The sequence below is a fragment of the Eleutherodactylus coqui genome, chromosome 12 (assembly GCF_035609145.1).
Source record: "Eleutherodactylus coqui strain aEleCoq1 chromosome 12, aEleCoq1.hap1, whole genome shotgun sequence".
Lineage (NCBI taxonomy): Eukaryota > Metazoa > Chordata > Amphibia > Anura > Eleutherodactylidae > Eleutherodactylus > Eleutherodactylus coqui.
Window position 1 is genome coordinate 40,891,364 of NC_089848.1, and position 26,045 is coordinate 40,917,408.

General features: G+C 44.5%; 1 protein-coding gene across 1 annotated transcript in view; it reads left to right on the forward strand.

Moving 5' to 3' along the window:
* Positions 1 to 26,045, forward strand: part of CPNE4 (copine 4) — a 298,691-nt gene that overhangs the window by 197,455 nt on the left and 75,191 nt on the right. Inside the window, exon 7 of the mRNA XM_066584935.1 lies at positions 25,776 to 25,874. Within this exon, the coding sequence (XP_066441032.1) occupies positions 25,776 to 25,874 (99 nt within the window). The remainder of the gene's footprint in view (positions 1 to 25,775; positions 25,875 to 26,045) is intronic.

A 26,045-nucleotide genomic window follows, 5' to 3' on the forward strand; every position in this document is an offset into this window, starting at 1 on the left:
ACCCCCTTGTATTGCCCAGCAGTACAAGTATTACAAAAGCTGTGACTTCTGTGAGAATAGGCAGCTCAGATGTTTCCTCAGAGATGTATAACATGCTATGTTCAGGGCAGTAAGGCACCCTTCACATGGAGCATTTCTGCATCACAATGTTATCCCTATGGGAATTGAATTCCACGCCTTTGTAAATTCGCTCATCTTTTCTTCAAAACCGCAAGATTAAATTTCGCAGTGGAAAAGCTTTCTGCTGTAGAATTAAGGACCTCTTCAGAATTGTTGTTGAGATTTCTAGCATGCAGGAGATGTCATCCGCAATTAGAGTCTGTGTAAGAAAAACGCTAGAAATTATGCAAAACATTCCACAAAACAAAATCTGCACTAATTGACGAAATCTGCATTTGCGCTGCTTCCTGCAAACAATTCTGCCCCACGTGAAGGTCCCTAATATTTCTCCTTGTGGAGCGGTCACCACTCGGGTGTAGCCGGTCTTACATAGGCCATGCTAGGCTGTGTTCAGATAGTGTAATACTATCCTGCCCTATATACAGGTGACTATATAATACGGGAAATGAAGCAGCCAAGGAATGTATGATGGAGGATCAGAGTTTGTTGGTGGTCTGTAATGGATATCTGAGTTGTCTACAAAAGCCATGTTTGTTTTTTTTTAATGAAGATGATTTGCAAAGTTGCATCACCTTTATATAAGATTGATTGAGGGAGAATAACAGTTGCAATGGTGCACTAAAATGTCAACTGTAAGGCAAAAGTAAAAAAAAAGGTTCCATGACAATCCAATACCTGATAAGTGTCATTTTCCTTTTCTTCCTTATATCTCCATGAAAGCACCACCAGGAAGACTTACAGAAACATTTTTTTTGCAATTCACTGCCTCTTGTAGGATTATCCAGCTGAAAGACATACCTTATATAATTTATTAGCATTGGTTAAATGTATGAGCCAGGAGTCACAGGATAGCCTGCCAGTATAGCAGCAAACCCTCACCTGGTTCTACCTATCCTGAATTCAGCTGCTTGCACCGAGCTACCCTACCTTTCATGCACTGGGGCATGCTCATAGTGAACTGCTCAAAAATGCTCAAGATCTTGCTCTCCTGTAAGGGAGGGGGGCATGGCTTGGAACAGACACTTAAAGGGAATCTGTCAGTTTAAGCATGTTGTCCAAACTGCAGGCATCATGTCATAGCGCAGGAGGAGCTGAGCAGACTGATATATAGTTTAATGGGGAAAGATTCAGTATAACTTGTATTTTAGTCATTTATATCTCTGCTCATTCTGAGCTAAATAGTCCAATGGCCTGCCCTATCCTTGACTGACAGCTGCCCAGTATGTACAGTCATACACAGCCGTCAGTCACTGATAGGACCATCCATTGGACTGAGCAGCCCAATGGGCGGTCCTATTAGTGATTGGCAGTTATTTCTATTTTTACAGTCATACACAGATGGCTGTCAATCACAGCTGACAGATTTAACTAAGGCACTCAGTGTTTGCTAATAAATGTTTTTAGTTTTGCATGTTCATAATCTTGGGCTTTTTTTGAAAACTCTATAGTGGAACTATCAATAAGTGGTACTATACTGGGCACTAGTGATTAGTGAACTTGTGAAAAGTTTGGTTTGACCAGTTCACCAAACTCTTAAAACTGTTGTATAACATTTTGTAAGAGCCATAAAAGCCCTCTTACACTCTTAGGGTGTTATACAGTGTTTTTATGACTCTTAGGCCTCCTTCCCACGAGCGTGACGGGCTCCGCAGCGTAATATTCCGCTGCGAAGCCCGTCACGGCGCCCCCCAGAGCCCCTATACTTACCTGCGGGAGATAGCGTGAAATCGCTTCCCCGCCCACCGCCGCGCGTCACCGCCCGTCACCGCCCACCGCCCTCGCGTCACCAGCCGTGTCACGTGCACGGCCGGCCGTGTCACGTGACGCGGCCGGACCGCGTCATTTGGCGTCATATGACGCTCGGCGGTGGGCGGGAAAGCGTTTTTTCACGCTATCTCCCGCTGGTTACAGCGGGAGATAGCGTGAATGGACGGCTTCCATTGACTGCAATGGAAGCCGTCAGTGCGTACAGCCCGTCCTCACCCGCAGAAAATAGAGCATGCTGCGGGTGAGGACGGGAGAAATCGCGGTGCGTAATTCCGCGGTGGAATTACGCATCGTGAGCATTGTGCTATTAGGTTCAATAGAACCTAATAGCTGCGGGCAACGCAGCGGATTTTCGCCGCGAATTACGCGGCGGAAATCCGTTCGTGGGAAGGAGGCCTTAGACAGTGTTAAACACTAGTGTTTAGGACAAGTATTGAGCAAACCAATGGAATCCTGTTATGGGTAGAACTTTGCTAAAAGCTCTACCCAAGGTTCTGCTGGTTTAGTTTGCTCAACAATACTAGGGACCTTCAAACCACACTGCACTGCTGAAGCTCTCAACCATGCTACATTTTTTTTGCTGTGCATACATCAATGTACACAGCTACAGCACCTTATCAAAGGATAAACCGAGGACACATGTGACTTTTCATCTGAGCTTGGAACCCTACAGTACTTTGGCATTTATCTTATTTGTTCACTACAGAAGCATTATTACTTCATGGATAGGGTTCTACTGTAACATCCTATTGTCCTATCCACCTGTCTTTTGCAGTCTGATGATATGGAATACATGCCACCATGTTGAGAGTATTTCCCATGACCTTGTTAAACAATCTATCTTCTACTTGCATACTGTAGACTGCAGGACATTTATAATGAAGCCATCTGCCTGCCTCTGTGTATATGCTTCCATGTAATTTTATTCAGATTATGTTGGCCCCACTTGTCTTCTGCATCCAGCTGTTCCCCCGCTCGGAGCACCCGGCTGTTATATGCAGTCAAGCGGGGTATGAAGAACACATCTGGACCGCTCTGTCCTTCATACCCCACCTGTCATCAGGGAGCGGGATACAGCTGAAACAATAGTATCAGCTGTGTCCCACTGTGAATCCCTGATAAGGCTCATCATTGTCTTTCAGTTGGCTGAAAGATCAGCGATCAGCAACGGCTTAACGAAAACTGCACGATGTTAGTGCAGTTACACACAACGATTATTGCTCAAAAGACGGCTTTTGAGTGAATTTTGAGCAATAATCATTGTGTCTAAATGGACCTTTAGCCATCTCTTCCAAATCCCCCACTTAGGGACATGGAAGTTTTTATTTTCTCCCATGGTGGCACTAGAAATATTTCTGCCATATTTCCTTAAAGAAACTCTTGATTGTGTGTAAGATTTGCTTAACAGCTATCCACCAGTTCTAACTTTGTTTGATTGGCTAGTGGGATTAAAGGGGTAATCTGGGACTTTTACTGCTCGTGACCTATCCTCAGGATAAGTCATCAATAGTTGATTAGAAGGGGTCCACTGGATCATCTGGCCCGCTGTCAGTGCAGTGGGGCCAGATGTTGTCATCGTTGGTCAGGGCTGAAAGTCTAATAGATGGCTTCACTCCTATTGAAATCAATGGGAGCGATGCTTCATATTACACTTCTGTCTCTGGCCCCAATGAGGAGCCAGAAGTGTAATAGCAGACATCGCTCCCATTGATTCCATTGGGAATGAAGCTGTCTATGACACTTAAAAGTAAATAAAATACAGATAAATCCAAGTGCAACAAGTAGCTCCTGAGAACACAGCAGCGGTCCCCAGAGTAAACCATAGTGAATATGATATACAGTAGAGGTCTGAATGAAGAAATCAATACATTTAACATAAAGAGTGCCATATAGTGTCCATCACACCTACAAAGTATATTGCTTGAGCAGGGGTTTCCTCAGGTGTGGCAATACCAGGAGTGTTACGACAAGTAATGCACGTTGACCGCATATGAGGACTCATGGCATACTTAGCTTTTTCTTACTCCCTAAAAAGTGCCCAGGTTAGTAGGAGAACTCCAGCCTAGAAGCTAAAGGAGCTGGGATGAATATACCAAAGAATGCTCCAGCCGGTGGCATCCTCTCATATCCCTGTACCACATGGATTTCTGGTGACGTCACCCAGCAGCTACAGGAGCCACCAATACCCAAAAAATTCTACACATTTTGGAATAGACATATTCCTTTCCTCATACATTATTTCGGTTGTACTGTTGCATCGAACTTGCAGCCCAGCATACTATCTACCCACATTGCCTATGTTATACTACAGAACATTTGAGAACTGATCGCATCATTGCTTTATAGATACTTAACTTTCATTGCTAGTTTGCACACATGTTTAGGTGTAGATGACTTTGTCTTCAACCAGCATCTTGTGTTATATGTTTTTCTCATACATGATATACTTTACTTCTTCCAAACGTGTGGTCCTCCTTATAGCGCTACTCATGCCATATTATTTAGCTATTAAAAGGTGATCGGTTGATTGATTAGGTATTAAAAGTTACTAGAGATGAGCGAGCATACTCGCTATGGACAATTACTCGATCAAGCATTGTCCTTAGCGAGTACCTGCCCGCTTGGAAGAAAAGGTTCGGCTGCCGGTGCGGGTGAGAGGTGAGTTGCGGCAGTGAGTAGGGGGGAGCGGGGGGGAGAGAGGGAGAGAGAGATCTCCCTTCCGTTCCTCCCCGCTCTCCCCTTCCGCTCCCCGCCCGCCGCCGGCAGCCGAACCTTTTTTTCCAAGCGGGCAGGTACTCGCTAAGGGCAATGCTCGATCGAGTAATTGCCCTTAGCGAGTATGCTCGCTCATCTCTAAAAGTTACGCATATACTTTATTTTCATTAAATAAATGTAGATAAATGTAGTTAAAACTTCATAGTAACATTTAAGCATCTCCTATAAACAGAGGAACCTTAGCAAATTGTATATGGACTTTGTCTAAAAAGACTAATTAGACTGCTTCAATAGTACAATATAGAGGTATAGGAACAGATAATATACAGCCTCTTAGACCTACATCACAATATTAACTAAGCATACGCCAAACATTATGTCTTCCCAACCCAATCTTCAGCAACATGATTCTAAGAGCAGTTACCTCTAGGAATCTACTGGTAGGTGGGCAGCCCGTCCCTCCAACACACATTTCACAAATGCTTGACAAAGCATTTTATATTCCCAAACTCCAAAAATAATTCTAGCTCTAGTAATGTTAGCATTTCAATAACTACCTGCTAATTAATTGCTGCAGCAAACTAAAAACATATTTTTTTGTAATTGCTCATGGTAGGATGTTCAACAAATAATGACTTAAAAGTTTAACTGTTACATATGGTCCCAAATATAAAAGCATCTACAGAAAGTGAAAGTCTCTCCAAAGATGAAGCCAACAGACCATTTACATTACATGCACAGAGTGACCCCTCTTTTGTTCAGCTCATTAGAATTAATACGACTTTGATCAGTTGCAATTAAAATTCTGCCCTTAGCTCAATAGTCTCCGTTCTGTTTAGAATTCTAATTCAAGGCAATTAGAGAGAGAAATTGTTAATCTCAGCTCTTATGTGTCCTCTAGTATATTCTCCGGGGGTTGTCAGATCTATTGAGTCCTGGTCGAAGTGCCTTTAAACTGGCACATCTAACTTTTGTTGGTGTTTAGTTTTAACTTTCAACATATATTATGGTTGGAAACAATATTAATTAGGTTGATAAACCTAAAAAAAATAGATGACAGTAGATTCCCAATAGTTGCACTGCAGGATAAAATATGGCCCCCAGGGGTGTAAGCTTATAGGAGAAATGGGTCACTAGTAAAATGACAGAAAGTTAATGATAGACCCTGGAAGACTTCAAAACTAATAATCCTTCCCTGGACATTTCAAGGCTATTATCTTCTTAAAATATCACAACTTTCATGGGTCTCAGCTAAATGTTTTTGTCGCAAGACCTCCATGCTCCGGTGGACATAGCAGCAAAATAGTATTTATGTTAACATGTTAGAGTTGTGGTGCTGGCGAAAGCTGCTGCGTATACCCTGGACGGTGAAATTTTCCAACCTTCATCAGGTGAGGGGGTTGACCAAATATAGTAGACTTGACTTGACAAAGACCACAGCATGTAAGTGGTCGAAACTTTGTTTTCATGCGCTGGGCAAAATAAAGATTTTTTGCATAAAAGAATTTCCCCGGGTGCTGCTCCATCTCTACTATATTTGGTTTATACTTTATCCGGCGGTTTGGATCCAGGACCGGCACCAGGAGCGTGCACACTTCTCCCTGAGAATTTCCTCCCTTGCATGAAGTAGAGGTACGGTGTGTGCTGTTGCCAACCTACTTATACGAACTGTTTGCAAGGTGAGGGGGTTGAGGCACAAATAGTGTGATATAATAGCAAGAAGTAGGTAAATAAGAAGTTTCTACACTGAACGATCACTGCATTAGGAACACCTACTCAATCACATACTGGTCTGGCTGGCCAATCAGACCAGCACTCTCTGGAGGCGGGAATTTTTAAATCCCCGGCCAGCAGAAAGTGCTTCAAAGCAGTCCTGGTATGGAAGAGAGTAGAGGCATCGGAGCCCTGACAGTGGTGGAAGGTGGTGTATATATTTTTTCTAGTTTTTTTTTATACCAGCTAGGGATTATTTTCAGGGAAGGGCTTATATTTCATGCCATTCCCCAAAAATTACTGCGGGGGTTGCCTGCATCCCATTGCTTTCAATGTGGCCAGCTGTAAGCAATGGGCACAGAGCAAGAACATGCGTGGAGCAGGGTTTTTTAACGCACATTGGTGCGCAAAGTAAAACGCTCGTCTGACTGAGCCCTAAGCGTAAAAAAATCTGAGCAAAAATCATTATTAGTATTGTCACATCTGTAAAAAACTGAGCTATTGAAATATCACATTATCTATAGGACACAAAAATGTGAAAAAAAATCACAATGCCAGAATTGCATTTTTTTGAGCACCCCTTTGCCCCAGAAAAGGAATAGGAATAAAAAATGACCAAAAATGGGACCAATAAAAACTACAGATCGCTCTGTAAAAAAATAAGCCCTCACACAGCCCCATTCGGGGAAAATGTAAAAAGTTGTAGGTCTCAGAATATGACAACAAACTATAATTTTTTTAAAGAAAAGATTTTTTTTACATATTTAGGCCGCGGTCAGACAAGCAATTTTTTGTGCGCACCTATGTGCACAAAAAAAATTGCGTTTATTAGAACCATTGGTTCCCTATGCAGTGTTCACATGTCCGACTTTTAGAGGTGCAAAATACTCGCACCTGCAAAAGATAGAACATGCATGCATGTAAGGTCCGTGCTGCGGGTGAAGTTACAGATGTGACAGGGAATGAGGGGACTCCTGGAGGGTTCCGTTAATACCCGCGAGGAGTTCCCCTGTGACAGCACTGTCACAGTGTTCAGTGATGATGGGACTCCCAGTGGAGACGAAAGAATCCAGTGCTGCAGCTGTCACAGCTGTGGCAGCGGTCCATGATGTCATCCCATTGCTTTCAATGGGGCCTGCGCTGCTGCTGCCGCCCCATTGGAATCAATGGGATGAAGGCAACCCCAGCATGGATGCTGCACTTCTAAAAAGGGTCCATGTGAGAGCTTCCATAGGAACCTACTAGTTCCTATAGCAGCGTGGTTTACTCTCTCGTCTGACCGAGCCCTCAACTATGCAGCCCTTTTTTTTTTTCCATTTTCGTTGTTCCCCCCCCCCACCCCCCCACACACACACACTTAAAAAAAAATCCTAAGTCTTTTATTTATCCATCGACGTCGCTGTCTGAGGGCTTGATTTTTATGGGACAAGTTGTATTTTTCAGTGGTACTATTTAATGCACCATATAATGTACTGAGAACAATTTAAAAAACTAAGTGGAGAAAAAAAAAATTATAATTTCTCTCACCTTTGGGGACTCTGGTTTCCACAGTGTACATACTGCATTTAAAATGACATGAAAACTTTATTCTAATATCAAATATGTTTTTGTTTTTTTTAAATTCAGATTATTTTTATTATAAATATGGCAAAAGGGTTAATTAAACTTTTATTACCTTTTATTTCTTTTTTTAATAATTAATTAAACCTTTTAAAACTGATTAAAAATTTTTTTTTTAGCCCCCATAAGACTTGCGATGATTTGATCACTCCTGTAGTATAATGTAATACCTTGTACTGCGATCTATCAAGCAAGCATGGCTTAACAAGCAATCAACAATGGCAGCCCTCAGGGCTTTTTGAAGGCCCCCAGCTACCATGGCAACCAAACGACAACCTGCGATCACATCACGGGGGGCCATTTGGATCCCCGAATTCTGATTGGGACGTTTAAAGATTGATTGCTGCATTAAGCAAGCAGTGCTGATCGGAACTGTTGCGGTTGGGTGTTAGCTGTAAAAAAGCAGATGGCACCTGTATTGTATAGAACGGGATCGACGTAACTCTACGCCCTGGAGCGTTAAGGGGTTAAAGAAATGCTTTAAGTGGAAAATCATATTCAGTCTTTTACATATTGGTTGTATTTTGCCCATACATACCATGTATTTTGGATTTCGGTAATCACAATGTATTACAAGCAAGCATTCTCTCATGTATGTAGATCTGGTTGATCAACGCGATTGTTTCACCAATGTTGGGAATATGAGTAGTTTTCTCACTATGAACAAGTTTGATAAGGCAGATCTCATTTGCTTCCTAAAATTCTATATATGGATGGGATTGCATGACAACCCAAATTTAGTCCTTCTAATTATGGGGATCTTTGGATCGCGTTCCAACCAGACATGACAATAATTCAAAGACAGCATCCCAGTGTTGTTGGAGAGAAGAGCAGCTCCAAAACATATGTAGTAAGGTACCTCTCATGCCATAATTCCTCCAACAGACATCAGGACAATTCTGGTGCATTTGGGCTAAACGCACCAGTTTGTAGCACCATCCCAAAGTTACCTTCATTAGCAGTTTAATATGTGTACTACATTCAAGTGCTTTATGTTTAGGGTGAGAGCCAGTTTCCATTCCAAAACATTACATTTTTGGTTTAGTTCATTCTCCCATTCCTTCAACAGCTATGTTTCCTTGAAAATGTGAATGATCAGGAAATAAAGTATATATATGTTTAAGCCCTTTAATTCTCTTCAAGAATATCCTAAATATATTTTGGTTACCCTTTAGGCCACTCTCACAGACAGTGTTGTCAAAATGGCGCAATTTTGATTGCGCCGTTTTGCCATGATTTTAGAAAACGGCATATTTGAGCAGGTCTGTGAGGCCTCATTGAGCGTTCTATATTTCTCCTGAATTTACGAAGTATTTAGATCGGAGTTGCTCAATAGGGATAAGCAGCTCTCCTTGTGAAATGTGTGTAAGGCCGGATATACCCTGTGAAATCCACCTAGATATGCTCAAATGAGGGTTAACTTGTTGAAGTTTGCCATATCGTGGAATTTTTGCATGTTTTTAAAGATACAAGGGTCAGTGAGGAAACCGATGGGGGTAGAGGAAGATTCCATATAATGAGCACCAGTAAAGATTTGATAGAAACAGGAGACGCTAAATGTTACTCAATATGTATCCAGTGCTTCTGGATTTCTGAATGCCACCAAGGGGAGAGTTGGGAGATGTATAGCTATATGGTCATCTTGTATGTCTGGAAGGCCTAGGCCTCCTACCCATCTGTCCTTAGTAAGTATTGCTTTAGCTACACAAGGTTTATGCTGTGTCCAAATAAGCTGAGATCAAATTTTGTAAGTAAGGTTTATGCTGTGCTCAGGGGCGTAACTATAGGGGAAGCAGGGGTTGCGGTTGCACCCGGGCCCAGGAGCCTTTAGGGGGCCCGTTAGGAAGCCTAGTACTATGAATAAAGCATTATAGTTGGGGGCCCTGTTACAAATTTTGCATTGGGGCCCAGGAGCTTCAAGTAACGCCTCTGGCTGTGCCCAAATAAAGCTAGACAAAATTTTGTACATTTCACAAAAGAAACGCTGTGGTAGTTCTGTTTAAAGAGTCTCTGGGACTCTTCTTATAGTATTTTTATACTTGTATCCTTTCTTATGGGAAGCCACTAATGTTGTATCTATATATTTTAATCCATTACATTGCCAATCAAAAGGATATTTATTTTGTAAGTATAATTAGAAATGTTCATGGGTAAAATTTGAGATTTTTATGTATTGCTTTAGTAGGAAACTTGGCCAGATTCTTTTATCACCTCTAATGCACTTTCTAGGGAGGACATAGGATCAGTTTGAGTCAAGATAATATTATCAACCTCTAGTGAAATTAGATGGGAACGATCTCTCATCTGTATGCCTTCGATAGAAGTGCTCTCTCTAAGAGCTTGCTCCAGAGGTTCCAAACACAATATAAATATTGACGTGGATAGTGAACAACCCCATCTAGTGCCATTTGTAATGTTGAAGTCATCTGATAGGACCCCATTTGTGTAAACTTCAGAGTATAATGAAGAAATAGCTGTAGGAAACTGCCCCCCGGAATCAATTTTTGTTCGAACTGTGCAGTTGAATGCTTTTTCTGCATCCAAAGCTAGGAAACCCACTGGGGTTTTTGTTGATCGATGTAGTGAGAGAGATTTAAGACCTATCTAGTGTTATCTAGGGCTTGTCCGTCTTTGACAAATCCCACTTGTTACCCTTGAGTCAAAGTTTGTAAGATAGGGGCTAGTCTAGAGGCCAGTAGCTTTGCGTAAAGTTTTATATCCGTGTTTAATAGCAAAATGGGTTGGAAATCTTGGAGGGTATCCAGTTGTTTTTCTGGTTCAGGGAGAGTGACTATTAATGCCTGATCGTTTTCTTTCAGAAAAGAACCTGCAAGTTGAAATGTTTTGCACATATATGGGGATAGAATATCTCAAAATGTCTTATAGTAGGCGTCGTTCCGTTCCTCTCCTGAATGCAAACTTGTGACACCAGCTGCATCACTTTAGCAGACTGGGCCTCAGACAGTGATCCAGGAGGAACTAGATCTGTACTTTTTTTTGTCATAGACGGCTAACATCATAGCCAGTACCTGAGACTTTTTACTAGAGATGAGCGAGCACCAAAATGCTCGGGTGCTCATTACTCGGGACGAAATTATCGCGATGCTCGAGGGTTCGTTTCGAGTAACGAACCCCATTGAAGTCAATGGGCAACCCGAGCATTTTTGTATATCGCCGATGCTCGCTAAGGTTTTCATTTGTGAAAATCTGGGCAATTCAAGAAAGTGATGGGAACGACACAGCAACGGATAGGGCAGGCGAGGGGCTACATGTTGGGCTGCATCTCAAGTTCCCAGGTCCCACTATTAAGCCACAATAGCGGCAAGAGTGGGCCCCCCCCCTCCCAACAACTTTTACTTCTGAAAAGCCCTCATTAGCAATGCATACCTTAGCTAAGCACCACACTACCTCCAACAAAGCACAATGCCTGCATGCATGACACTCCGCTGCCACTTCTCCTGGGTTACATGCTGCCCAACACCCCCGCACGACCCAGTGTCCACAGCGCACACCAAAGTGTCCCTGCGCAGCCTTCAGCTGCACTCATGCCACACCACCCTCATGTCTATTTATAAGTGCGTCTACCATGAGAAGGAACTGCAGGCACATACTGCAGAGGGTTGGCACGGCTAGGCAGCGACCCTCTTTAAAAGGGGCGGGGCGATAGCCCACAATGCTGTACAGAAGCAATGAGAAATATAATCCGGTGCCACCGCCATCAGGAGCTGCACACGTGGGCATAGCAATGGGGAACCTATGTGCCATACACTATTCATTCTGTCAAGGTGTCTGCATGCCCCAGTCAGACCGCGTTTTTTTATAAATAGTCACAGGCAGGTACAACTCCGCAATGGGAATTCCGTGTGCACCCACAGCATGGGTGGCTCCCTGGAACCAACCGGCTGTACATTAATGTATCCCATTGCAGTGCCCATCACAGCTGAGGTAACGTCCGATTAAATGCAGGTGGGCTTCGGACCACACTGCATGCCCCAGTCAGACTGGGGTTCTTTAGAAGTGGACACATGCAGTTACAACTCCCTGTGGACCCACAGCATGGGTGGGTGCCAGGAAGCCACCGGCGGTACATAAATATATCCCATTGCATTGCCCATCACAGCTGATGTAACGTCAGCTTTAATGCAGGTGGGCAAAAAATTAATTGGATTACACTGTAGGCGAGGGCCCCAAAAAATTGGTGTACCAACAGTACTAATGTACCTCAGAAAAATTGCCCATGCCCAACCAAGAGGGCAGGTGAAACCCATTAATCGCTTTGGTTAATGTGGCTTAATTTGTAACTAGGCCTGGAGGCAGCCCAGTAAAAATAAAAATTGGTTCAGGTGAAAGTTTCAACACTTCAATGAGCATTGAAACGTATAAACATTGTTTACAAAAATTATATGACTGAGCCTTGTGGGCCTAAGAAAAATTGCCAGTTCGGCGTAATTACGTGAGGTTTCAGGAGGAGGAGCAGGAGGAGGAGGATGAATAGAATACACAGATTGATGAAGCAAAAATGTCCCCGTTTTTGATGGTGATAGAGAACGATGCTTCCATCCACGGGTGCAGCCTACGTATTGCTTAGGTATCGCTGCTGTCTGCTGGTGGAGAAGAGAAGTCTGGGGAAATCCAGGCTTTGTTCATCTTGATGAGTGTAAGCCTGTCGGCACTGTCGGTTGACAGGCGGGTACGCTTATCCGTGATGATTCCCCCAGCCACACTAAACACCCTCTCTGACAAGACGCTAGCCGCAGGACAAGCAAGCACCTCCAGGGCATACAGCGCGAGTTCAGGCCACGTGTCCAGCTTCGACACCCAGTAGTTGTAGGGGGCAGAGGCGTCACCGAGGACGGTCGTGCGATCGGCTACGTACTCCCTCACCATCCTTTTACAGTGCTCCCGCCAACTCAGCCATGACTGGGGAGCGGTGACACAGTCCTGCTGGGGAGCCATAAAGCTGGCAAAGGCCTTGGAGAATGTTCCCCTGCCTGCGCTGTACATGCTGCCTGATCTCTGCGCCTCCCCTGCTACCTGGCCCTCGGAACTGCACCTTCTGCCACTAGCGCTGTCGGATGGGAATGTTACCATCAGTTTGTCCGCCAGGGTTCTGTGGTATAGCATCACTCTCGAACCCCTTTCCTCTTCGGGTATGAGAGTGGAAAGGTTCTCCTTATACCGTGGGTTGAGCAGTGTGTACACCCAGTAATCCGTAGTGGCCAGAATGCGTGTAACGCGAGGGTCTCGAGAAAGGCATCCTAACATGAAGTCAGCCATGTGTGCCAGGGTACCTGTACGCAACACATGGCTGTCCTCACTAGGAAGATCACTTTCAGGATCCTCCTCCTCCTCCTCCGGCCATACACGCTGAAAGGATGACAGGCAAGCAGCATGTGTAGCCTCAGCAGTGGGCCAAGCTGTCTCTTCCCCCTCCTCCTCATGCTCCTCCCCCTCCTCCGCAACGTGCTGAGATATAGACATGAGGGTGCTCTGACTATCCAGCGACATACTGTCTTCCCCCGCCTCCGTTTCCAAGCGCAAAGCATCTGCCTTTATGCTTTGCAGGGAACTTCTCAAGAGGCATAGCAGAGGAATGGTGACGCTAATGATTGCAGCATCCCCGCTCACCATCTGGGTAGACTCCTCAAAGTTTCCAAGGACCTGGCAGATGGCTGCCAACCAGGCCCACTCTTCTGTAAATAATTGAGGAGGCTGACTCCCACTATGCCGCCCATGTTGGAGTTGGTATTCCACTATAGCTCTACGCTGCTCATAGAGCCTGGCCAACATGTGGAGCGTAGAGTTCCACCGTGTGGGCACGTCGCACAGCAGTCAGTGCACTGGCAGATTAAACCGATGTTGCAGGGTCCGCAGGGTGGCAGCGTCCGTCTTGGACTTGCGGAAATGTGCGCTGACCCGGCGCACCTTTCCGAGCAGGTATGACAAGTGTGGGTAGCTTTTCAGAAAGCGCTGAACCACCAAATTAAAGACATGGGCCAGGCATGGCACGTGCGTGAGGCTGCCGAGCTGCAGAGCCACCACCAGGTTACGGCCGTTGTCACACACGACCATGCCCGGTTGGAGGCTCAGCGGCGAAAGCCAGCGGTCGGTCTGCTCTGTCAGACCCTGCAGCAGTTCGTGGGCCGTGTGCCTCTTCTCTCCTAAGCTGAGTAGTTTCAGCACGGCCTGCTGACGCTTGCCCACCGCTGTGCTGCCACGCCGCGCGACACCGACTGCTGACGATGTGCTGCTGCTGTTGACACATCTTGATTGCGAGACAGAGGTTGCGTAGGAGGAGGAGGGTGGTTTAGTGGAGGAAGCATATACCCCCGCAGATACCAGCACTGAGCTGGGGCCCGCAATTCTGGGGGTGGGTAGGACGTGAGCGGTCCCAGGCTCTGACTCTGCCCCAGCCTCCACTAAATTCACCCAATGTGCCGTCAGGGAGATATAGTGGCCCTGCCTGCCTGTGCTTGTCCACGTGTCCGTTGTTAAGTGGACCTTGGCAGTAACCACGTTGGTGAGGGCGCGTACAATGTTGCGGGAGACGTGGTCGTGCAGGCCTGGGACGGCACATCGGGAAAAGTAGTGGCGACTGGGAACCGAGTAGCGCGGGGCCGCCGCCGCCATCATGCTTTTGAAAGCCTCCATTTCCACAAGCCTATACGGCAGCATCTCCAGGCTGATCAATTTGGCTATGTGCATGTTTAACGCTTGAGCGTGCGGGTGCATGGCGGCGTACTTGCGCTTGCGCTCAAACAGTTGCGCTAGCGACGTCTGGACGCTGCGCTGAGAGACATTGCTGGATGGGGCCGAGGACAGCGGAGGTGAGGGTGTGGGTGCAGGCCGGTAGGCACTCGTGCCTGTGTCCTCAGAGGGGGGTTGGATCTCAGTGACAGGTTGGGGCACAGGGGGAGAGGCAGTGGTGCAAACCGGAGGTGGTGAACGGCCTTCGCCCCACCTTGTGGGGTGCTTGGCCATCATATGCCTGCGCATGCTGGTGGTGGTGGCTCCCCAGCTGATCTTGGCACGACAAAGGTTGCACACCACTGTTCGTCGGTCGTCAGGCGTCTCTGTGAAAAACTGCCACACCTTAGAGCACCTTGGCCTCTGCAGGGTGGCATGGCGCGAGGGGGCGCTTTGGGAAACAGTTGGTGTATTATTCGATCTGGCCCTGCCTCTACCCCTGGCCACCGCACTGGCTCGGCCTGTGCCCACACCCTGACTTGGGCCTCCACGTCCTCGCCCGCGTCCTCTAGGCCTACCACTACCCCTCAGCATGCTGTATTACCAGTAGTGCAGAAACAGAACGCTGTAATTAAATGTGCCGCTTATTGGCCTGTGGTTGGAGGCTGACTTCACTTACGGAACGCACAGCAGAGGCAGGAAAGAATTTTGCGCAAGCTTGCTGTAACACTTAGCTGGCTGCGTATGAATTAGGACAACTACCCCCAGCAGAGACCCAGTACACTTGTGGACAGGAATACAGCGGTGATGTAAGAGGCAACACAGAGGCAGGAAAGAATTTTGCGCAAGCCTGCTGTAACACTTAGCTGGCTGCGTATGAATTAGGACAACTACCCCCAGCAGAGACCCAGTACACTGAGGACGGTCACAGGCAGCCCAAATAGATTTTTTTTCCCAAATGTTTTTGGAAAGGCCCACTGCCTATATACACTAAATATGTCTTCTGTCCCTGCCTCACCACTACTGGCCCTGGACAATGTAAAATTACTGCAGGACGCAATGCTCTGCACGGCCAATATACAAAAAAAAAAAAAATGTGCAACACTGCAAAAAGCCGCCTCCACACTACTGCACACAGTTAGTTGTGGCCCTAAGAAGGACCGTTGGGGTTCTTGAAGCCTAAAATAACTCCTAACGCTCTCCCTATAGCAGCTCCGGCATCAGCAGCACTTTCCCTGAACTATGTCAGAATGCATCTGTGGCGAGCCGCGGGAGGGGCCGATTTATATACTCGGGTGACACCTGATCTCGCCAGCCACTCACTGCAGGGGGGTGGTATAGGGCTTGAACGTCGCAGGGGGAAGTTGTAATGCCTTCCCTGTCTTTCTATTGGCCAGAAAAGCGCGCTAACGTCTCAGAGATGAAAGTGAAAGTAACCCGAACATCGCGTGGTGCTCGCCTCTAGTAACGAGCATCTTGAACACGCTAATACTCAAACGAGTATCAAGCTCGGACGAGTACGTTCGCTCATCTCTACTTTTTACCATATGGGCTCGTGTGTCAATCGTTTTTCAACCAGTCTTTCAGGTTCTTTACATAGGCTCCCCAGTTCCGGATGATCTGCTAAACTAAGGGGAAACGCGCTGAACTTTGCATTTGAGCTGTTATCAGGCTGAACCCTAAATCAGAGTGTTGCCTATGAATTCTGGCTTATATTCTGAACCTGAGCTTTGACTATTTAGAACCTCTTTTCTAGTTTCTAGTAGTGAATCTACCTACATATCAGGAGCTGGTAACTCCACCGATGGCGGAAATATACTATTGGTCCACCATTCTAATGATATGGAGATCTTTATACTAAGCTATCTAACACCTACCATACATGTGACTTAGCATCTTTATCTCACAGTTCCCTTGTGTGGTAAAGCTCTACCTTTCCCTGTACCTTGTGATACATGGAAATAACTCCTATCTAGGACTATTAGCTTAGAATTGTTTGTCTGAGTGTATACATGTGTGTCTTGTCTGTTTAGAACCTATTGCATCCCACTTCAATCGTCTAATGATGCATTTAGGTCTATTAGTATGCCCTACTTCTTTTAAACTATTCTAAATAAAATTAATAGCTTTATCTTTAATGTCTATTCTGTGAAGGACTTATTCTGATAAAGCACCTTATATATTCTTTATGCGCATTTCTCAATATATGGGGATTCGAATCTGAAGAATCATAAATAGAAAAATATTCCTTTAACCTCTTAAGGACCAAGCGCAGTAAATATACATCAATTGGTCCTGGGCTTTAATCCCGGCCGATAGCAGAAGTACAGCACAGGATTAAAGTCTTTGCTTCTGCAATCAAGCAGGAGCAGGTCAGGTCTTCAGCTGTCAGACCCAGCCAAGGACCCAGAGGAGCAGGAAGAAGCGTTTTATAACTGCTTCTGCCTTCTCCTTTCCAGACCACATAGTGCTCAATGAGTGCTATGTACTAAGGAATGAAAGTGAAGTATTACTTCTAGTATGCGACCCTACGATCACATGACTTACGGTTGCCCTCTGTCACAGAAGAGCTGCAGGGTCCTACTAGGCCCTGATCAGCTCTGTTAGTGACTTTTGTCACTACAGGGGAATGTTTTTCCTGTAACTGGTGCTCCTATGAATTCAGCACCTATGGATGCCCCAACTACAGTGCAAATGTATGAAATTATATTATATGACGTCATGGGGGACATAGATGATAAAAAAAAGTTACAAAAATAAGTTTTAAAAAATTACAGAATAAAATAAAAATATATACATAAAAAAGAAAATGGCCCAACGCCAACCAAAACCGTCAACATACAAGGTTTTGTGCTAAATTGCAGAAATCAGATCTGCTACATTGAATTATTGTAAATACCCTCCATGCAATTCTATGTGCTTTATGTGCACACAGGTGTATGGTGGCACATGGAGTGCCATGGTACACACCTGGAGGCACTCCTTGTACCACCATAGGGTATTATATCCACTGCTTCTAAGTAACAATACCTTAGTCATACAGAATGCCATGAATGTTTTCTCTCCATCTCACGTATATGAGATAGTTTCAAGTACAATAACCCGTAAGTGACGAAGCCTGTTCACACCTTAATGACCAACTACATTTTCAGATTTTTTCATTATCCCATTCCTAGAGCTGTAACATTTTAATTTTTCCATCAATATAGCCATAAAAGGGCCTATTTTTTTTGCGGGACAAGTTGTATTTTTTAATGCCATCATTCCGTTGGGAACAAAATAAATTCTGCCATTAGTTTTTTGGATTTAATTTTTCGACGTTCAGTCAGCAAAATAAATAATGTGATAACACGATTCCGCCAACACCAAGTTTATACAGCTTTTTTATGTTTTGCTATTTTTGTACACAAAACCACTTTTTTTAATTAAAGATTTGCTTTTGTATCTTCGCATTCCAAGAGCTATAACATTTTTATTTTTTCATTGACAGGGCTCAATGGGGGCTTGTTTTTTTGAGGGATTGAACTCTAGTCTTTATCCAATTTTTGGTAATGTAACAAGGACGTAAAAATAAAGATAAATATGTGGTGGTTGTTTATTAAGAGAGGGAGAGCCGATGTAATCGGCTCCAATCCTAGGTTATTACTTCAGGGTAATGGCTCTCTACCCACGCATACGGCTGGAATTGGACCTGTCACGGTGGCACTTACCAACTCCTGGTCTGGGAAGAAGTTACCGCAACTGAGGATAGGGCCAATAGTCTAAGGGGGATAGTAGTTGTCAGTTTATGATGCCACCATTCCACACACCGGCATTTATACACGGCGGATCAATAAACACTGGACAAGTGTATTGTACCTCGGGTTCTCAGGAACGGTTGAGGCCCGGTAAAACTTTACCTAGTTTAAAAGTTGCAAACAGGTAATTACAGGCACATTCACGGCGGTAGTTAAGGCAGTAGTTATAGGTAGAAGCTCAGAGGTTGGGAGGCAAAAATGACACAGGAACAATACGGCAATATAGTCCACGTTATCTATATGTCACCGATCCTGGACATTCTATATATACTCAGGAGGAGGTAAAAAGACAAGATCCTTTCCACATACTCTCTGGCAATACAGAATTACTTAGAAGAAGACTTAGCTTAAATGCACCCCACACATTCTCCACGTGGATGTTGAAATCACGTACTTCCGTGTGGTGATCCTATTGTCGGACGGCCACACAGGAAAAATAACTGCCATAATGTGAGCAGGTACCTGGTTCAGTAGCAATAAGGATTTTGTGTGCTCGCTCTCTCTCTCTCTCTCTTTGGACGGTGCTCACTCTTCTACATCCATACTCCATGCGCTACGGGATGTCGTTTCTCTTCCTCCATCTTCACCAACATAGAAGCTTAAGGTGCTCCCATGCGGCTCTGTGTTAGCTCTGAGTAGCAAGTAAGATGGAACCCCACTCCAACACAGAAGGAAAAAGACCGGGCACTCTCTCCCTTTCCCGCTCACAGACACTCACATTTATCACCTCACTTGTACCACATGACACAGTAAAAAAGATACATTGAGCAGCAGAACTGAGAGGCAATGATTGTAGCACCGTTAACGCTTCAGACGCTGCAGCTGTGCAACACACATACAGAAAATAGACATGACAGTTTTGCACAATGCATCCACATGAGACAATACATGTATGACAAATATGGAGGGGACCAGGATGATGTTCTAGGATACTACAGTAACATATAACATTTTGATTGCTTTTTGTTCCATTTTTCTTCTAGAGACAAGATTAACAAAATCTGCAATTCAGGCATGTTTTTTTACTTTTATTTTAACAGCGTTCACTGTGCAGTATAAATCATATGCTAAATTTATTCTGCAGGCTTTACGATTACAACAATACCAAATTTATATAGCTTTTTTTTTTTTGCAAATTTTCAGTTTGGGGTTTTTTTTATTGTTTTTTTTTTTATCGCTACATTAAAAGACCCCTAACATTTTTCTTTTTTTGCCAACAGTGCTCATATACAAAGTTTTATTTTGCAGGGATGAGTTGTACTTTTTAATGATACCATTTGTTACACCGTGCAACGTTTTGATCGCTTTCTATTCCATTTTTAGTAACTGAGATCGGCAGGTTTTTTGTAAGTATTGTGTCATGGCGTGCACTGTGCGGGTTAAACTTTTTTCTCTGTGTTATTACGAACGCAGCGATACCACATATGATTTTATTCAATTTTTTTTACATAGTAAATATATATTTATACTTTTGTAACTTTTTATTTTTGTCCTACTAGGGGGCTTGAATATTGCCGTCTTTTATTATTCTTCTAATACCCTACTGTAACAGTAGTCTATTACAAAGCCTATGAAGCACACCCAGAGGCTGACCATCATAGGCCACTATAGCTGAAAGACGCAGAGGCTATATTCAATCCTCCAGGTGCCATAGCAACCCATTGGGACCCTGCAATCACATCACGGGGGTCTGATGGGTGGGAAAGAAAGTCCTCTCCTTCGGTCAGTGCTTTTTGTGCTGCAGTCACACTGACCACAGAATGTAAAGGGTTCAACAGCGGGGCATGGGAGGTTTCTCCAACAGCTGGGCACCCGCTCCCCCTGGCACAGAAGACCCATGAAAGGCTTCTGATGCCGCAGCCATTAAAAGGCGTTTGCATCAGAATAAAGCCCATTAACGTCTGCCATCAAAAGACGTACAGGCGGTCGTTAAGCCGTTAATAACAGGAGATCTGCAGCAAATTATAGTGCAACTTTTGACTTCAGATTTCTTCTGACATTTCCTTCCTCGTAGTGACAAGTACAAGTGAGGGCTTAGTCACACGGGCGCATTGGCACCCGAACACGGGCACCAATGCGCCCGCATGACTGAGCCCTTACTGCAGGAAGAAGACGGCTGTACTTCAAGACGGACGACTCCCCGCAGCGCTGAAGGAAGAACACATGACCGGCAATGAAGCCGGTCACATGTTCTTTCCCCCGGCGCTGCAGAGAGACGTCCGTCTTGAAGTACGGCCGTCTTCTTCCTGCATAACACGGGTGCCGATGTGCCCGTGTGACTAAGCCCTCAACTAGATCTAGACGCATAAGGGACCTTTCCTGCGGGAAGGAATTACGCAGCAAAACGCAACCAAATCTGCGGCTGTGGAATTCCACACCAATGTCTGCAGGTCTGACTGTGGATTTTGATGCGGGGTTGCAGGCAGGTTTTAAGCCATTTTCAATTCGGCATCAAAATCCGCAGGTAGCCTGTAGACTTTAGTGCGGAATCTAGCGCAGCCTGCGGTGCATTGCATAGCCTTTTCTGTCCCGTGTGAAAGATCCCCAATACATCTGATAAGACAGCAGCAGGATGCCCCTTGTGGGTATTGTACATGATGTCAGGTACAGCTGCTCCCTGCTAGTTATAAAAAATCATCACTTGAGGATTGCCAATTTCAAGTGTCCAGGTGTACGAAGTTACACAGATGGGTCTGAATACAATTAGCCCATTTCACTATGTGCTCAAAGAGCCGTTCAACCAAGAATGAGTGATGAATTCTATCACATGAAAGTAAAATGATAATTGTGCCGTTAATGTCGCCTGTACAGCTCTAGATCGTCTGCAGCCAAAATAATAGGAAATATTGTACAAAAAGAGAAGAATTGTCCTTCAGGCCTTGTTAACTGCCATATAAAAGGATAGTTACCCAGGACAGCTTTGTGGGATAAATCCATTCGTCGGGCTATTGTACTCCTGACAGTGATTTTCATCCGGCCGCACCGGAGAGATGTCTGCTTGAAGTTGATGGATTCTTTTTCGACATGAGAATGACAGCTGCTATTCCCCATGCACACTTATTGCATATAAATGATAAGTCCTCATTTAGCCACGACTGTGTAAATGATAAAATATGTAGAAGAATTGCAAGAACTTATATCATTACATTAACATAAATAGTTGTTGTGATCAGTGAAGAGGCTCAAAGCCCAAACAATATATAAATATATTGCTGATGAGGGAACAGCAGTATAAGGGTGCCTTCACACGAGCGTGTTTATGTGCGGGCATACGCGCACACAAAAACACGCGTCTATTACAACCACTGCATTCCCTATGGTGTGTTCACATGTCCGTGTTTTACAGGTGGGAGCCTATAAAGATAGGACATGCGTGCACCAAAGGGAATGCAAGCATTGCCTTCAATAGAGCCGCGGCTGCTACCGGTGGCTCATTTGAAGGCAATGGTCTGCCGGCACTCCTGAAGTGATTTTTAGGGAAGAGCTTTAAATATAAGCTCTTCCCTGAAAATCATCCCTTTTAGTGTAAAAAAAAATAAAAAAATATATATATATATATACTTAACTGTCCGCCGCTGCTGTGTCCCCCGCGGGGATGAAGAACACATCTGCTACAGATGTGACAGATGCAGCAAAGGAATTCTTTATCCCCACGGGGAATAGAGAATTCCCTACCGCAGCTGTCACCGATGACAGCTGCGGTAGAGGATCCTGCTGCCGGCACCCCGTAATTGTTTTTCAGGGAAGGGCTTTAAATATAAACCTTTCCCTCAAGAACAAGCCAAATTGGTGTAAAAAAAAAACAAAAAAAAGACATACTCACCTTTCTTCAGCTGTTGGGGCTCAGCTGTGTCGTCTCTGCGCTGTCCTCGGCTCTGCACTGAAGCTCAGCCAATCACAGGCAGCTCTTGAGTGTCATTCGTGTCACAGGTGGAGCAGGAAATTCTTTATTTTCCCCCAGGGATGAAGAAAATATCTGCTGCATGTAGCACATGTGTTTTTCCTCCCCACGCGGGACACTGCAGCGGCGGACAGGTAAGTAAGTATATATATATATATATATATATATATAATATACAGTATTTTCCGGCGTATAAGACGACCTTTTAACCCGAAAAAATCTGGTCTGCAGTCGTTCCCAAAAAAAAAAAGAATCAATACTCACTTCCCGCGGTGCTTCTGCAGGCTGTCGCTCACTCGTGCACGCCGGCAGAGCATTGCTTTCTGCAAGCAGGGTTTAAATGCCCCGCCTCCAGAAAGCTAATGATCTGACTGGCTAACTTAGTCGGGAGTTAGGCAATCACAGCCATTCATGACGTCATTGAATGGCTGTGATTGGCTAACAGCAGACTTAGTTGCAGAAGGCAATGCTCTGCTGGCGTGCACAAGGGAGTGACAGCCTGCAGCAGCGCCGCCGGAGGTGAGTATTGAATTTCTTTTTCAAACCATATTCCCGGCATATAAGACGAAAAGTCGGGGGTTGTCTTATACGCCCCATCGTCTTATATGCCAGGAAATACGGTATATATATATACACACACAGATAATTAATATATATATATATATATATATATATATATATATATATATATATATATATATATATATATATATATGTACCGTATTTTCCGGCATATAAGACGACCCCCGACTTTTCATCTTATATGTATGTGTATATATATATGTGTGTGTTTATACATATATGTTATATATGTGTATGTATATGTATATATATATATATATATATATATATATATATATATATATATATATATATATATATATATATATATATATATATATATATATATTGTGAGGGACTCGCGTTTAGGATCGGTAGCAACCTGGGCATGAGCAGTCAGAGACAGTGACACATAGGATAAAGTCTTTAGTCCAGGCTTTGCCTGGGTTTATTTCCAAGCAAACAAAGCAAAATACAGGCCTTTACATCAGGCAAACATAAAGTAAATCCTGCTCGTCTGAGCACTTACTATACATGTAGCGTCCCTGTCTACGTACTGGTAAACAAATGGCTCCTGCACACAGCCAGCCAGGACTCTCAGACCTGCAAAGGTCTCAGCTCTCCTCCTGGCCCTGTAGGCCCAGGCTTTATAAGGCCTGGTACCAGCCCCACCTGGTACGTGGGAGTGACCATCCCACCCTTCACTTTGGTCACTCCAGGAAAAGCCGGCCCGGATTATGCGGCTTGGAGCCACTTACTTGTTACAATGTGTCAGTAACTTAGTGTTACTGACACCATACTGCCGGCTTCCTCCACCGAGCCCAGGCTGCTCGGTGGCACGTATCTGCCCAAGCGCTCCCCAAAGCAGCATAGGAGACCATCCTAGGCGAAATATACCTGCCCTCCAGCACCTTGCCGGTCACCGTCTCACAATATATATATATATATATTTTTTTTTTCCTATTTATTCATTTTTTTACACTAAAAGGGATGATTTTCAGGGAAGAGATTATATTTAAAGCTCTTCCCTGAAAAATCACTTTAGGGGTGCCTTTAATGGAGCAGAAGCCGTAGGTCCATTGAAGGCAATGCACGGATTTTCTCACACACGTGTTTTTGCGCGTACAGGGGTGCGCACCTATGTACGCACCCATGCACGCACACACTCATGTGAAGCCACCCATCGTAATCATCTATTATAGTAAAATGATTCATACTAAGTATGTCAGTTTCTATATTTGCAACTCAGTTACTTCTTTTATTAAGGTTTAAATATGAACTAGCAGATTCTGGAAAAATGTTGTTGGTCATTTCTTTTGTATTTTGTAAAACAAGTGCAAAATGTGGAAGAGCAGGAGAACAGAGGTTTGTTCTTCTGTTGTTAAAGAGAGACTAGTTGAGCAAAGTGTAGATGAACGATTCTTCCAACATGAGTAAAGAGTGGTTATATGGAGACTGTAGTTGAGCATAGTGTAGATGAACGAAGAGTGTAGTAGAGGGGTAGTGAAGGCTTAGGGGTATTAAGTATACAACTCTTCCAACGTGAGTAAAGAGGGGTTATATGGAGACTGTACTTGAACGGGGTGTAGGTGAATGAAGAGTATAGTATAGGGGTATTGAGTATAGGACTCTTCCAACGTGAGTAAAGAGTGGTTATATGGAGACTGTAGTTGAGCATAGTGTAGATGAACGAAGAGTATAGTAGAGAGGTAGTGAAGGCTTAGGGGTACTAAGTATACGACTCTTCCAACGTGAGTAAAGAGTGGTTATATGGAGACTGTAGTTGAACAAGGGGTAGATGAATGAAGAGTATAGTAGAGGGGTGGATGCGGGAGAGGGGTATTGAGTATAGGACTCTTCCAACGTGAGTAAAAAATGGTTATATGAAGAGTGTAGTTAAGTGGGGTGTAGATGAATGAAGAGTGTAGTAGAGGGGTTGGAGGAAGAAGAGGGGTATTGAGTAGAGATGAGAGAGCACACTCGGGTAAGTCAGTTAGTCGAGCAAGCCTCGCTCTTCTCGAGTAACTGCATTCTTGTCCGAGCGTGCTTGGGGGGGGGGCTGCGGGGGATAGCAGGGGATAGCGGGGGAGAGAGTGAGAGAGATCTCTCTCACCCCACTGCCGCCCCACCCCGAGCATGCTCGGACAAAAATCGGACGGTGTAAACACGTGACTGCTACAGTCAATCAGAGGCCGTAGTGTCATGTCCCAAAACTCCGGCCATCATAGTGCCCAGGATATAAGCGCTGATGCCAGGAGTGCAGATGGTAACATTGCAGCCTCTTTTATGAATGGGACTCAGCAGCAGAAAGGCCATAGGATCGATGAACGTGATCTCACAGTCTAAGGCCAGGCTCACACAACCATAATTCTTGGCGTGCTGCCCGCGAGAGCTATGTGTGCGGCACACAGTAAGTACACAATGACATTGTTTACTTGCTGTATGCTGCCCATCGCTATGTACCACCCTGGCATGTATGGGTACGTAATACGTGCCAAGATAGAACAGGCTGCGATTTTTCTTGCACACATATTTGGCACAATTATTGTGAGCGGCAGCTCAGCCGCCTATGGGAAATTGATACAGCTTATTCCGTGCATGGAATATGCTGTACTGATACGGTCGCGTGAGCCTGGCCTAAAGAAGGGGTGTTAGCGCTGCGTCCCCTGCAAGCATCTAATCAGAAGGGGTGCCAAGAGTTGGAATCCCAACAATAACCTATCTTAAGTATATGAATTTATAGCTCCTGGATAACCCGATGAACAGTATTCCTTATGTATGTGCAAGGAAAGGATGTTTTCTATGGACGGGCTATGTGAGACAAAATGTTATTTTTTATGATAATTATTATCTTGTACAAATTCATACTCAATCAATGTTTTTTTTCTTTACAGTGTATAGTCTGGGACTGGGACTCTAATGGAAAACATGACTTCATAGGAGAGTTCAGCTCAACGTTCAAGGAAATGAGAGCAGCAATGGAAGGAAGACAGGTATAAGAAATATTTCAGAAGTAAAAGCAGCTTATTTCAATGAAATGTTCAGTAAATGATAACAGAGTAACTGGAAACTTTTTGGTAGGAATGTCTTAGGCCTCAGTCAGACGGGCGTTTTTTCACGCGATTTGCGCATGCGTCCGGCGATTTTATAGAACCATTGCTTTG